The sequence below is a fragment of the Camelus bactrianus genome, chromosome 18 (assembly GCF_048773025.1).
Source record: "Camelus bactrianus isolate YW-2024 breed Bactrian camel chromosome 18, ASM4877302v1, whole genome shotgun sequence".
NCBI classification, from domain to species: domain Eukaryota; kingdom Metazoa; phylum Chordata; class Mammalia; order Artiodactyla; family Camelidae; genus Camelus; species Camelus bactrianus.
This window is the reverse complement of record NC_133556.1, coordinates 35,368,013-35,382,228: the sequence shown is the minus strand read 5'-3', so window position 1 is coordinate 35,382,228 and position 14,216 is coordinate 35,368,013. Positions and strand designations below refer to the sequence as shown.

The window sequence follows — 14,216 nt, the reverse complement described above, 5'->3', positions numbered from 1 at the left end:
TCCCCAACACCTAATTCATGAGTATTTTATTTTTACCAGCTTGCCTTTCTTGAGTCTTCTCAAAGCATCCACCTTTGTTTGATTGGAAACAATCCTTTTTATAGTCCTGTTTCTTTGGCTTTCATGTTTAATTAAATTAAGTGATTTAAAAATAAGTGGTAGCGTGAACAGGTCTGGGAACAACTTCAGACGGACACTCCTGAGAGGCAGGGGTGCGTAGAGCACGGGGAGGCCATCAGCTTGCCCTGGGTCCTGGTCAGTGCCTCCGCAGAGGGCGTGGGGAGTGTTGGTGACTTCTTCACGTCGGTCCAGTGGACGTCTGTTAAGAGAGTGTCTTCTTCACAGAGAGGACTCACTGACAACTTTTTATATTTGCGCAGAATGTGATTTTTAACTTTTTCAAATCCTCCAGTGAGGAAGGGGCAGTAACATGGGGCCAGGGCAGCTGGAGACTGCAGGGCCCCAGAAATGCTGCCAGCCATGCTCAGAACCGTCTGATGTGGAGTCAGACCCTGGGAAATATTTAGAGTAAAAGAATGTCCCGACTCCCCATGTAGCCTTGTTTAAAAGAAAAAGAAGAAAAATCCTCGAGGTAAGGCTGCAGGTCCTCTCTTGTAAAACAGGGGCAGAGTGTTGGCCAGATCCGCCTTACGGCACAGCTGGGAAAATGGGATGACGCGCGTGTTGACCTCATCTATGTGAGGGCACCGCTGCCCCTGGGTGATTTTAGGTCCCAAACCAGGAAGCGGAGGGTCAAGGAGAGAGCACAGCTCTTTTGGCCCCCGAGCCTCTGGCCTCTCCACCAGAACACGCTGGAATAGGACAGAGCACCTTGTCCTCCCCCGAGTCTGCTCCTTCCCAGTCTCCCCCAACTCATCGTTCGACCAGGTGCCGGGGAGTCATCCCTGCCCTCTGCTTCTCCCCTCCCATGCCTTCCATGGCCAGCTGTCCCCTGTCTGTCCGTTCACCTCCAGAGCACACTTTGGTTTTGTCCACCTCTCTGTCGCCCAACTCCCAACACTGGGACCCCAGCGCCCTTGCCTCTCACCTGGACAGTTCCAACAGCCTCTGTGTCTCCCCTGGTCCCTCCAGTCCATTCCCTGGACGGCATCCCAAGGCATCTCTTTGAAGCAGAAATTGGGTCTGGCAGCCCTCGCCGTGGCTGCTGTCTGTCCCTCTCCTCTCCTCTGCTTTGTCATTCCTCAGGCCGCAGTCTAAGAGGAGCCTGTGCAGATCCTCACCCATTCTTTCCTTTTATGATACGTATTACAGCTTAGAGTTGTGTGTTTACAGCTGTGACTTTGATGTCTGTCCCTGCCTCTAGATGAGAGATTCCTACTGGGCAGGAAGCCCAGACCTAGGATGGTGTCCAGCAGCAGTGGACCTTCAGTGTCCATTTGTCATGTGAATAAATGAATGAAAATGAATACACTGCCCCCTGGATCACTTGGGTGTATCTGCCTAACCCATGGCTTACACACGCCATCAATTCTCTGGACAAAGCAGAAGAATCCAAGGCACTGAACCAGTCAGCAGGACCCTTGCAAACCACCCTGGTGGCTCTGCAGCTGGTGCGGAACTTAGAGTGCCTCCGCTGCGGGCGACTCTCCCGGGGCTGCACCTGCCCCCAGGAAGGGGGGGTCTTCTCTTTGCATCCAGGTCCTCTGTTCGCCCAGCCTGTGCCTGCAGGGCTGCCCCTGCCCAGCGCCAGTGCCTTCTTCCTGTTCTCCTGGAGGCACCACCTGGGCCCGCAGCCGCCTGCTCTCTTGGCAGCGGAACACGGGGAACAGTGCTAAATAGTCACAGCAAACCTCCCCCCAAGACTCACCGGCCTGAATGGCGCTCTGCTTCTGCAGAGTGAGAGAGGTTTGGAAAATGTCTCTTTGCCCGCCTGAGACGTTGTCTAGAACAGTGTTGGCCGAAGCCACCGATGCCAAAAGCCGCCTGGCCGAGCAGTCCCGGCCCATCTGCTCTCTTCACTTCTCTGAAGGGCTGCAGATAAAGATGCTGGCAGGTCCCTCATCCCTACGAGGCAAGTGCGGCAGCCAAGCTGTGACTCAGAAGCTTTTGTGTAGCTCAGTAGCTGCCTTTTGGATGGGTGTAGGCCGGAAGAGAGAGGTTGAGTAGATCCACTTTGTTACTTGGGAAGCGTAATATGGAGACTCTGAGGATTCTGCTGTCACAATTATTCGGGGCGGGGGGGAGGGTGTCCTGAATTTTTTAAACCGCCAAGTGAACAATTCAGTGGTTTTTCGTGTATTCACAGAGTTGTGCAGCCGTCACCACAGTCAATTTTAGAACATTTTCACCACCCCAAAAAGGAACCCCACACCCCTTAGCTGTCACCCCCCACCTTCCCCTCCCGCCAGCCATAGGCAACCACTCGTGAAAGACGCTGGTAACTGCCGCATTAAGTTCTGGCGGTCTTACTGTTGGGACGTTTGGATTGTTAAACCAGAAAGAGTCCCAAAGTGGTGAAAATTGTTTTGCTGCTTTTGCGTGTGTTTTTTTTTTTAACCACTAAAATAAGATTAGCCCCCAGAGAAGATGAGGGGTATTGCGGAAGACGCTTAGTTTGTGATCCACTGTGCAGATTGCTCCTGTGAGACACGGCAAAAATTGCATTTCGTTGGCATTTGCTCTTTAGCCAGAAAGCCTCCAGGCGGCTGTAAAGCTGCCCATCTTTGCCATTTTATAACCAAAGCAGTTATCGACAAGTGCGTGAAGGAAAAGATGTTAAGCCCAAAGCATATAAATGTACGTGTGTGTGTATGTACACGTGTATATATCATCAGATACTTCCTGAGCCCTACTGTGTGCTCTGGGGAACAAAGAAATGGGTAAGATTCTGGTAGCTCTGTGCTACGATAGGGGTCGGAGTTACCATGAATAACGAATGGCAGTCATGGAGATAAAAGCTCACCCTCGACTACTTCCTGGGTGCCGAGTCCAAATGCTTTACACGCATTAACTCAGTAATTCTTCACACCAGCCCTTCTGAGGGCGGTAAGTTATTCTTTACAGATAAGGAGACTGAGGCCCAGAGAGGTTAAGGGACTTGCATCAGGTCGCAGAGTTGGTAAAGGGTAGAAGTGGGATTTGAGCCTGGGACTCAAGCGTCAGATTCAGGGCTGTTCTGGGACCTGGTCAGGGCTTTGGAAGACAGAGGCCCAAAGTGGGTCAGGGGCTTGAAGCCCTTCCCCAAGCCCACATGTGTGGGTATGGCATGTCTGTCGCCTGCCCTACATTCATATTTGCCCCTGGTCTCAGGGTCTGGTCCTCGCTGTGCTCTGTGCTTGGGGTACGTCCCCACAGCCCCTCTTCCCTCCCCACCCCCATGCCTGGCTCCTCTCGTCTCCAGATCTCATCTCCCGAGTCGCCTCACTGCTCTGTCCACTGCAGAGCTCTCCCACACAGCAGCTGCTCCGTCCGTGGTTACCCCGATTACTTTTGCGGCACTGAGGAGCACATGAGCTTAGTTGTTGACCTGTTCTTGGCCCATCTCACTACTGTTCTGTAAGGTTTAAGGAATGGGACCTTGCCTTGCCCGCTGCTGAATGTCCAGTGACTAGAGTGGCACCTATCCTCAGATCAGACTTGCTGAACGAGGAAAGGAGGTGGAGCTGTGTCAGCTCACAGGGGAGGGAGGGAGGGACGTCTGAGCTGGGCTGGAGAGGCAGATGACGTCTCTGCAGGAGGAGTCAGTGGAATGGAGAGTGCCCCCTGGAGGAAGGGCTGGGAAAGGATGGGGTGTGTCCGAGGAGCCGGTAAGGGTCTGTTTGGAGGGCTCCCGTGGTGCGCCTTGTGCAGGTTCCTCAATCTCAGCGCTGACCTGCGTGGGGTCATTCTTCTTGTAGGGCTACCCTGTGTACTGCGGGTTGTCCAGCCCCATCCCGGGCCTCTGCCTTCTGGATGCCAGAAGCACTATCGCTGTCTTATATTGTGACATATAGAAATGTCTCCCGATGTCAAATGCCCCCTGGGGATCAAAATCATCCATGGTTTAGAGCCACCAGTCTAGTGGAAACAGTAATCAGTACAGCTGGAAAAGTTTCGGGCTACATTTTAGCCCCAGGTGCCAGAATGAGCGAGGATCCATTGATGTCTTCATTTATCCCTTCACCAAATGCTTACTGAGTGCCTGCCACCTGCCAGCGACCAAATGCTGCATTCTGACGGTATGCTGGGGGGGAGAGCAAACTCAGGCCTTTCCTCACGGAGAGCAGAAGAGAGTGGCCCATTAGCAAGGGAGTTTGATGATTAGGATAAGGGTTTTAGGAAGAATCATAATGGAGGTGGTTGCCTGAGTAGGTCAGGGCGGGGAGTACTGCGTGGAGCTGTCTTGGTCACCCCAGTGGGAATGACGCACACTGACCCAAGGTGGTGGCACTGTCAGTTAGTGCTGAGCTAATTCTGCAACTTTTAGTCAAATGGAGATAACGTGGCCTCGATAGTCCCAATCAGAGGTATGTATAGCTCAGTGGTGGAGCACATGCTTAGCATGCACGAGGTCCTGGGTTCAATCCCCAGTACCTCCATTAAAATAAATGAATAAATAAATAAGTCTAATTACCTGCCCCCAAACAAAAACAAAAAAACCAGAAACAATAAATAAAGTATTTTTTTTAAAAACAGAACACAAAAAGTAATTAAAAAAAAAGAAGATTCTATAGTCCAATTCATGTTGTCATTTTGAGTCAGGTAAGTTAACAGGAGTCAAAACGCCAAATTTGTAAATATTCTGAACCAGTTTCTTATGATTTTAACTCTGTCTTGCAAGAGTCAAACTAGATTTAGAAAACAAGACTTTTAAAAATTAAATTATTATCATTCCACCTCGAATTGTTTGAGGTTGTCTATAAAGTAATAGGTTAAGCACATCATGAGAATATAAATTATTACAGAATTAGGTATTAATCAGTGACATGGCTGGCTCCCGGAGGCCTTTTTCCTAGTTGCATGATGAAAGTAGTGATTCATTTGCTTTCAGGGGTGCATTTATTATTGTTAGCCATTGATTAGCTGATAATAATGAAAGGATCAATGAAATTTCTGATTCTTGGTATATATTAAAAAGTCAGCTTTCATCAACAACTGGCTAATATGCCCAAGAGGTATAATAAAACTGAATGAGAGGAAGTATGTTGGCAGAGACAAATCCAAGAAAACATCAAGTTTGTGATATTAAAAATGCAGACTGTGAAGAGTGATTGCAATTTGAATCTCTGTCTTTCAGGCAGGGTATTGGCACATAAACATAATGATAAGGAATCATGTGACGTTTTAAAGGTTTTTCTTTTTTTAAGATTCTTCTCTGTAGACAGTTGCTTTGTAGCCAGTAAAGGCTTAAAGGAGACTCGCAGGCGGTTCCTGACCACCCAAAATCCGCTGTCCTTTTTATCCTCCAATTTTGAAAGATTGTTTCTATGGCAGTCTCTTTCCATTAGCTGAAAATTGGAGTGGCCAAATCTTGTTACAATGGATGAGTCAGATTTCTTTATATGGCCAATTTTTCCTTTAAAAAGTATTTTCAAATAAATGTTAACATTTGACTTAGGCTGTGGTAACACACCAAAGTATGGCGCTGTATTCTGGTAGCTTGGAGCTTGCTTCTGGCTTGTCATCCGAGCAGACCTCGGCATGCCTGGCTGGCTGAGTCTTCTCTGTGATCTCACCTGCCCTGAAGTGGGGCTCTGTGGTAGTCATCCCCGAGCTTCTGCACACCCCTCCCCGCCCTGACCCTTGTTAATCTTGATCAAGTTATTTACCGTTGACTCTGCGTCTCTCACCTCCTGTACCTCTAAGCACAATGGAAGGGTTACTGTAGATAAAGGCTTCTCATCCCAGAGGTCTGCAGAGGCCAGGTGTGGACCCTGGTGAATTCCAGAGCACTCACCTCACTAAAGGGACAATTACTGCTCAGCCCTAGCCGATCGTTGGCACACTCCTAGTGCAGCCAGATTTTCTATGAGATTCCGGAAAGCCAGGTATATATGTGAAACTCATGAATTTAAGATGTTGGCAACAAATTCAAAATTTTATAAACACTGTGTGGGCCAAACAGAACACATCTGCTAGCCAGATCGCATCCAGAGACCTGGAGTTTGCAGTCTCTGGAGGAGATCACCAATTAGCATCCCACAGAAGGAGGATGTCCTGGGCCCCAGCCTGTACCCCTGAATCAGCCCTTTGCTGTTGGCAGGGTCTGGGAGCATCACAAGCTTGCTGGGGAGAAGCTCTGGGCCTTGCCAGCATTCTCTCTGTGTACAGCTTTCTTATTCACCAAGATGTGCCACTTAAAGGAAACTTTTTGGAGACAAAAGTATCTTTATGGAGGCGGGCAACTTGTAGGCATCCCAGGGAACATTCCGTCTTCTTCATGGCTTTCTCCGGCAGCACTGAGATACTGAACAGGAGAGGCTGCTGCTCCTTAACTGTGTAATGTTGAACTTGATCCATGACGAAGGCCCCTAGCCAGGCCTCAGTTAAATGAGAGGATTGGTTAAAGTAACTCTGAGAATCCCTCCAGCACAATTTGCAGTTCTTAAGGAGGAAACAGTGGGCTTCTATATGGTAAGTCCTCAGCTTTTATAGGATAGGCTGCAACGAATGAGTTCAGGAGGGTCAGGTGTAAACTCATGGGTACCTGATATTAGTTAAGTAAGTGCGTTAGTTAATATTATCATCTGTGGCAGACAGACCCTGCCTCCTAGTGGTCCTTGACCTCTGGCGGTCTCTGTGGTCCCCTGCTCCTGAGTGTTGTGGGCACAACACGGCGGGCCGGTGATGCCCGGCCGGTGATGCTGGTTGGTAAAAGAATTACCAGAGACCAAAAAATGTTTAGGAAAGTTTAATAGATACACTGCTACAGGCAATAGCGGGTCACACAGGCAAGAGGTGCCTGAATGAGCACTGGGGCAAATGTGCAGGGTCTTCTATTGGGGGTAGAGGGGTGTGCCCACAAGGAGTAGGAGCTGCATGATCAGTTCGTGCACAGGTACCTGATTGCTTGTAAGATGTGTCAGGGACTTCTCTGAACAATAGGTTTTACAACTCTGCTCAGGGCAGGATGTGAGGCCTTTCTGCTTAAGGTATCGTGTGGGGCGGTTTAGCTTTGTTAGGGTAAACACACATCAGGAGATAATTTTTATCTTGCAGAAATGCAGGTATGTGAAGGGTCCTGCAGTGGGTAGTGGGGGGTTAAGGTGTCAGTGGGCTCCAGGCACACAGAGAGCCCAGGGGTGGGGTTTCATGACTCCAGAGAGTGCCAGCCAAGGCACCACAAATGTGGGCTGGCTGAGCGACTTGACTGTAATGTGACAAAAGTCGTGGGCTGTCACTTCTGTCGTCATGTTACCTAAGATGGTAACTTCTATTTGCTGGCAAACCTCACTGGCTTTGATGAAGCAAATTTCCACGTTATGAGCTGCCATGTGGGAGAGGCCCACATGGCAAGGAACTGAGGGTGGCCTCTGGCTGACAGCCAGCAGGGAACAGGTGCCCTCAGTCCGTTGCCAAACAAAAGTTCCTGTGCACTTCGCACAGTGAGGCCCAACAAGCCGAAAGTCTGAGTTTGGAGCAGAGAAAGGTTTATTGAAAGGCCAAGCAAGGAGGCAGGTGGCTCGTGCTCGAAAAACTCAAACTTCCCCATGGTTTCTGGGGAAAAGGGTTTTACAGACAAAATTTGGGGTGAAGGCTGCAGGGCGTGTGACTTTCTTCTGATTGGTCGGTGGTGAGGTAACTGAGCGATGCTCTGGGAATCCTGTGCTCCGCCTGAAGTTACCACCCTCCACCTGGGTGGGCAGGGGCTTAGTTCCTGCAGAAGAACTCAAAGATACTATGTATATGCCCAGAACCCTGCCCTAGGGCTGCACTATTGTTTCTTGACTGTTCTCCCCTAGTTTCTGTATCCCCTCCCTTCCCTGATTACCAACTGTTTGAATCTGCCTTTTGGAACTCAGGGAAGGTCCAGGAGGCTGAAGCCTACTTCCTACAAAAGAGAAATGGGGTACAGGAAGGGTTTGTACCAGGAGCGCCCCACATGGTCCTGCTCCATTTGAAGTCCACCAGCCCACAACCTCCTAAGTGAGCTGGGAAGCAGACCCTGCCTGACCTGAGTCTTCAGATGAGACCCCAGCCCTGGCCAACACTTTGATAGCAGCTTATGAGAGGTATTCAGCAGAAGACCCTGAGTGGTCCCCTGCTCCTGGGTGGTGGTGTGGGCACAAAGCGTCTGGCTGGTGATGCGGGTTGATAAAAGAATTACCAGAGACTAAGCTGTGCCCAAGATTCCTGACCTACAGAAGCTGTGAGAGAGATAATGTGTGTTGTTCAAGGTGCTACATTTGTGGTGCTTTGTTACATAGCTAATGCACCATCTCTTTGAATTTGTTGAAAAAAATTAACATTGAAAAAATTAAATGCGCTATAAACATTCTTACTTATAGCAGGTTTAGGTGTTTTAGTTAAATAAATGTATGCTTTACTCTGTCTCAGCACTGGGAACCAAACAGGCATTATCCAGAGGTTTGTGGCAGTGTTTCAAAAGATTACAGTCTTGTTTTGCTACCATCACGGTCAGAAATGAGATCTTAATTTAATCAACTCGCTTCTTTAATTCATTCATTCTGCAAGTACTTAGTTTATCTCAAAATTGACCTTGGCTTTATCATAGTCACCAATTACAGTCCCTGACTGCGTTCTTTTAACAAATTTGGGGGGAAAAATACCTCTCTGTGTTTTTGAAAACACATACTTTGCTAAAGAGTATTTTTATTATATGCTATGAAGTCATGTGAAAATCTAAAGGGTTACAATTCTCTAGTTAGTAATGAATTCCCTGATTAAGTTCTTACCTTGGGAACTCTTACCAAGAATACTGAATTGGTTTTGAAAGGTGATTTAAGGGAGATGATTAGATAGCAATGGATAATACCAAGAAATGTTTAGGACCAGCTACTTGAGCTGGACAGAGGCAGGACATCAGAGTGAACAGGAAAATACGCAAAACAAAACACAAAGCAAATCAGAAAAACACAACCACTAATAACAACAATAACAACAACAAATCCTCTGAGATATTATTTCAGTTCAGGGGAAACAACCACTTCACATCTGTTTGTTATCTGTGTGTTATAAAACACACAGTTCCTTGATTAGTTGCACCCTTTGCTTCTCAAACTTGGATTTGCATAAAATCACCTGCATTTGTTAATACATAGTCTGACTGAGCAGGCCTGGGGCGGCTTGAGTGATGGTGATGGTGATGGTGATGGTGATGGTGATGGTGATGTGCTGGCCCATGGGCCACGCCTCGGGGACCGAGGTGGAGGCCCAGCAAGCATGGCTGCTTCTTGCCTTCTCCCTGTCTCTCAGCCTCCATTTCCAGGTAATTCTGCTCCTTTATTTAGGTTATCAGGCATTTCTCAGGTTGTCTCACATTAAGGTTCTTTGACTAGGAAAATTAAAAACAAAACAAAACAACAAACAAAAGAACCACTGGGTCTTTAAAGCGTTTTTTAAAATGCCCTGATTTCTCTCAGGTGCTTTAGGAATGCACCTCACTGTCTCCAGACTTCCACGGTTTGAACTGCCAGAGCATGGCTTGCAGGGAGAGTGAAGGGAGAAGCAGGGGGCAGGCACTGGCCATGCCCTGGAGGGGCTGGCATGGTCAGCTCCCCCCAGGCTCTTGGAGATGTCAGTCAACTCATACCTACGCCCTGCCCTGGGCGTTAACTCCGGACTTCGGTGAAATAATTTTTAATGCAAATGTTAAGAATTCACTTTCCTAATATAAAAATTTACTCTTCCGAGGGGTGGGGTAGGTATAAATTTACGAAAGTTTCCTTCAGCTTATTAGTAAGCATTACAAGCCTCAAATATTTCTAACTCAGCCTTGATTAAAACTGAGATGAGACCAAAGATCACAAACTTCTATCGCAGGAATTTTAAGAGGATCCAGGTGCTTTTGAGAATGCAGAACCTCAAGTCAACAAAGTGCCTCGGTTCGATAGATAAGGTAGATGGAACAGTGGTATGGGAGCTGGCATTCATTTTGGGTCAAATGTATTTATTTTGTACCTTGTCATAAAATTGAGATTCTATCTAAGATTTTACGAGTAAGTAAACAAGTAATAATGAAAGATTTATTTTAATAACTCCAAAGACTATTGACTTTTTGAGACTATGACTGTTTGTCGTAGGGAACTATATTTGTTAAGAACATTCACTGTAGAAAACTGCTTATAAATTCTGTTTGGTGCAGCAGATTGATTTATGCCCCAACCTTGGGGTGACGATCATCTCCCTGATTAATTTATCCAGTTTAAACAGTTCTGCATACTGCCTTGGAAACAGGAACACAATATTCATCATGCAAAAAGCTTATTATTCAAGTAAAATAAATGATGCCAATGATTAACACAAATCAGAATCTCAGTGTTTTTTTTTTTTTGTGACACCAAACCTCAGCTCTTGAAGAAGTTTTGCTGACTCCTTCCTGGCCCTTTATCTAATCTTAGTGAATACTGTATAATAAATTACCTTGAGACTTGACAGCTTGAGACAGCTAACATGCATGACCTCACAGTTGCCATCAGGAATTGGGGTGCAGCCTAGCTGGGGAGTCCTGCTGTTGGGTCTCACGAGGGTTCAGTCAAGGTGCCACCTAGGGTGTGGTCTCATCTGAAAGCTTGCCTGGGGAGCGTCTTCTTCCAAGTTTAGTCCCGTGCTTGTTGGCAGGATTCAGTTCCCTTCAGGTTGTTGCATGGAGGGCCTCTGTTCATCACAGGCTGTTGGCCAGAGGCCTCCCTCAGCTCCTTGCCCTGTTGGCCTGTCCATAGTGGGACTCATCATGGCAGCCCTTTTCCTCCAAGACAAGGGCTCCGAGAGAGAGAGAGAGAGGAAAAGAGGAAAGTAAGAGTCTTTTTTTTTTTTTAAGCCTAATCTCTTTTTAAAAAAATCACTGTATTGAGGTGTGATGACATATAAAATGCTGCACATATTTAATGTGTACAAGTCAGTGAGTTTGGGGCTAAACCATCGCCACCATCAAGGTCGTAAACATCCGTCTCCTCCTACAGTTTCTCCCTGCTCCTTTTATTGTTGTTGTTGTCATTTTGTGCATCTGTGATAAGAACACTTAAAATCTACCTTCTTAGCGGATTTTAAGTGTACAATACAATATCGTTGGCTGTAGGCACCATGCTGTAGAGTAGATCTCCAGAACTTCTTTATCTAACTGAGTGTTTGTACTCTTTGATCATCATTTCCCCCACCCTCCAGCCTCTGGAAAGCACCATTCTACTCTCTGCTTCTACGAGTTTATCTGTTTTAGATTCCACATGTAAGTGAGGTCGTGCAGGTTTTGTCTTTCTGTGCTTGGCTTATTCCAGTTAGCTTGATATCTCCAGGTCCATCCTTACTGTCCCAAAGGGCAAAATTCCCCCCTTTTAAAGGCTGAATAATATTCCATTGTATGTATATACTGCATCTTCTTTCTCCATTCATCCATTGAGGAACATTTAGGTTGTTTCCATGTCTTGATCTAGCCAGTCTCTAAAGGTACCTCCCATCACTGTATTCTGCTTATTAGAAGCGAGTCACCAGGTCCAGCCCACACTCAAGGGGAGGGGATTGCACAGGGATGTGAATATTAGGACCCAGGGACCGTCGGGGGCATCCTGGAGTCTTTTCCCCATGGGTAGGAAGGGCTTAGTGAATCTGAGTTGACTGCCTTGTGGTGCTGGATGGCCATCCTTGGCAATGAGATGCATACAACAGGGTTCTGATGCAGACCCTGTTCAGACTGAGTCTAGGTCGGTTGTATTTGACTGAACAGCTGGCGTTCTGAGCTATAGGTCAAGAACCCGTGGATTCCCACACATGTACAGTTTGTTCTCAAAAGTACGTACAGGTAGTTTTGTCTTCTTAAGTCCTGGAAGAGGAATTAAGGAAAGGTGGCTTAAAGCCTGAGATCCGGGTGACAGTAAGCTAGGCCTAGTTGGTGGGAGGGTGGCCGTGGAATTATAAAAGCTTAGGACATCTTGACCTCAGGGATTTAGATCCGGCCACCTCAGGGAGGCCTTCCCCATGCATCCAATTTAAATTAGCCATCGCTTCCCCTTTAATTTTTGCACACCTTAGCATTTCCTTGTTAGCGTCTGTGTTTGTTTGTTTTTTATTCCCCCCAAACATTGACTAAGATTTCATTTCTGACACTGCCTTTCCCACCAGATAGCCGGAGCTTCCGAGCTCCAAGTTTCATAATTAAGATTTTATCATGTGCCCCAAAATAGTGCAAATTGTGCTCTTAAGCCTGGCATAGAAGATTTGAAAGCACTTCACCTAGTAATTTAAACGTAAGACTTCTGGCAGCTTTCAATTTGGGGTATTTTTAATTCTAATTAAAAAACTATTGAACATTAATATCCTCTATACAGCAGCTGTTGTGCCTCTGTACTCGATTTTGGCCGTCAAGCTCTTAAACAAACAGCTTGGTTGTGTAGCTGTTACGGCCCACGTGGTTTTTCTTGGCCTTTGGGAATCGCCAGGTCCCAGGCATAATTAGTATAAATCAAAATCCTCTAGACTATGACAGGGAAATGGTATGTTTGAACAAGCAGCTTATTAAAATGACCTACTTAATTTAAGAAAAATATTGTATCCACTCGCACAGTAACCTGGATGCTTTCCCTGACAGATTTTATAATATTTCTTCTCTCTCTCTCCTTCTCTCTCTCTCTCTCTCTCTTTTTTTTTTTTTTCCTTTTAAGACAAGGAAAGGGAATGGAAAGGCCCCTTCTACTTCATCCAAGGTGCAGACCCACAGTTTGGACTGATGAAGGCCTGGTCCACGGGGGACTGTGACAGCGGTGGTGATGAGTGGGGGCAGGAGATCCGTCTGACTGAGCTAGCTGTTCAGGCCATCAACAAACTGGACCCCAAGCCCAAATTCTTTGTTCTGTGCGGGGACCTCATCCACGCCATGCCAGGTAAGACTTGTATCGGTGCTGTGACCTTTTCTCCTTCACCCAGAAAGAAAAAAAAAATTTTCTCTTAAAAGACGTCTCTATTCAGGAATGGCTGGTTCCTTTTCACGACTGTTGCAGTATCATCAAACATCAGAAAACACAAACTCGTTTTATATTTAGAATTTGGCAAGATTAATCACAGTAATTAGGCAGAGCTACAGTTCTGATGATCTGAGCTTACTATGAAAAATGGAACAGATTCCCACGGGTCACCTTTCTTCATTTCTAGGGGACAAACTTAAACTGGTTTCAGGTCCCATATCCATAAATGTAATCTCTTTTCATTTCTCTTCTCACACTTTTATTTCTCCTGTATTAGTGCTTTTTCAGTTTTAAGTTATAACCTAACTTGAACTGGATTAATTTTTTTTTGAAGATTAATGTTACCTTATGGGACTATATAAAGTCCAGGGGCAGATCTGGGCTTCAGGTATGCTGTATCCAGGGACTCAGAGGTTGTTATCAGGATTTGGTCTCTTCGTCACTCAGTCCTGCTTTCCTCTGGGTTGAATTCAGTCTCGTGCAGGCTTTCTCTAGGTAGTGGCTCCTGGCAGCTCTAAGCTTATATCCCTCTTACTGAAACCACAACAGAGATTGTCTTATTCTTGGTGGCCCAGTCTGAGTTCCAGACCAACACCCATCCAGCTCCTATGGCCCCAAGAAGCCAGGGTCTGGGGTCAGCTCTATTGCAGCCAAGTGGTCAGAATAACAGGATGGTTCCTCTAAAGAAAAGTGAGATACTAGGAATGTGAAAATAACAGATGCCGTTTAGAACTTCCTTTTTGTTTTCTTCCCCTTTCCTACTCTGATATCCTCTCCCAGGCAAGTATAAAGCTCAGTGAGCAACTATAAGCAAGTGGAAACCACCCCTGCTTGTCTGGGAGGCAGAGCAGATGCCCATGGTCACTCTTATCTGTGTCCTAGTCTCAACGTAGTGGAACAGAGATGACCCAGAGACCATTGCAGAAAACACTGCAGTTGCTGTGGATGTTTGTTTTTGGCTAACTACCTTGTACACAAAGACTCCTGTTACGATTTCTAAAGCCTGTGGAATCTGAGACTCTCTGCAGCAAGCCTGGGTGCATTAATTCCTCCCCACCAGGGCTCACTTGTCTGGTTAGCCTACCTATCCAGAACAATCCCAGAGAGGACATGTGAGGATGGAAGAGGGACCACCCAGAATGG

The 14,216-nt window shown here is 46.6% G+C and overlaps 1 protein-coding gene across 3 annotated transcripts in view; it reads left to right on the top strand.

Moving 5' to 3' along the window:
• Positions 1-14,216, top strand: part of CPPED1 (calcineurin like phosphoesterase domain containing 1) — a 182,231-nt gene that overhangs the window by 8,431 nt on the left and 159,584 nt on the right. For all 3 annotated transcript variants that reach the window (XM_074346818.1, XM_045521722.2, XM_010961729.3), the window contains exon 2: positions 12,774-12,992. In XM_074346818.1, the coding sequence (XP_074202919.1) occupies positions 12,774-12,992 (219 nt within the window). The remainder of the gene's footprint in view (positions 1-12,773; positions 12,993-14,216) is intronic.